General features: G+C 43.7%; 1 protein-coding gene across 1 annotated transcript in view; it reads left to right on the forward strand.

The window, feature by feature from the left end:
- LOC100950627 (elongation factor 1-alpha 1-like) overlaps positions 1–490 on the forward strand; it is a 2,317-nt gene extending 1,827 nt beyond the window's left edge. Inside the window, exon 2 of the mRNA XM_012808129.1 lies at positions 372–490. Within this exon, the coding sequence (XP_012663583.1) occupies positions 372–490 (119 nt within the window). The remainder of the gene's footprint in view (positions 1–371) is intronic.
- Positions 491–835: the final 345 nt, after the last annotated feature.

Genomic DNA, 835 nt, shown 5'->3' on the forward strand with positions numbered 1-835 from the left:
GGGGGCGCCTGACAACAATGCAAACTTTGATAAGCAGTTCTCGATAATCACTTCTCAGCAATTATTTGTTATTACAGTTTAACATTATAAATTTAACAAAAATAATATAAAACTCATATTCTGGTGAAATAGCCACATGGCAGTCAAAAACCGTATATTCCCTTCTTGTTCTCCCGCCCATTCGTGCATTCTTTCCAAAAATCGGGACTTTTTAAAAACACCATGGGACAGGACAAATTGTTGAAAAGCGGGACTGTCCCAACAAAAGCAGGACGTCTGGTCACCCTATTCTAGGCTCAAGAAGTTTCATTGGGGCAGGTCAAGATGGCAGACCAGAAGGCTCATTCAGCTGAGGTCTCCTAAAATGATAGGGGAAAAAGAGAACCCAGCCATACCGTCCAAGGAGATCTTAACTGGAGTCAAAGCTCAGGGAGCACTGAGAGGACATGGTAAGCTGGATACAGCGTATGATCCAGAGCAAGGATTCTGATGAACTAGGCAAGTCATTGCACCCCGCTGGGATGGCTGCCCTCCCACAGAGGTCTGGATGGGGAGGAAACCTTTCCAGAGTTTTCAGTTGTTGGGAAAAGCTATGCGTTGAGTGGAAATCTTGGAAGAGTGTGTGGGCTCAAACCGTATACAGCAACCAGATTCGAATGCCGGTTGGAGTAGCTTTGCCATAAAGATTAATTTTTCATGCACACAGGGAGAAACACAGAGTAATGACCCAGTAACTCAGGTTCAGAAATTTTTATACCCTTCTTTTAGAGGCGTGGGGGAGATGAGGAATATAGGTAATTCTGTTTAGGGGCAATAAACAGAATTTTATTTAGGG

The sequence above is a fragment of the Otolemur garnettii genome, unplaced genomic scaffold, assembly GCF_000181295.1.
Source record: "Otolemur garnettii isolate 467f Iridium unplaced genomic scaffold, OtoGar3 scaffold00085, whole genome shotgun sequence".
Lineage (NCBI taxonomy): Eukaryota > Metazoa > Chordata > Mammalia > Primates > Galagidae > Otolemur > Otolemur garnettii.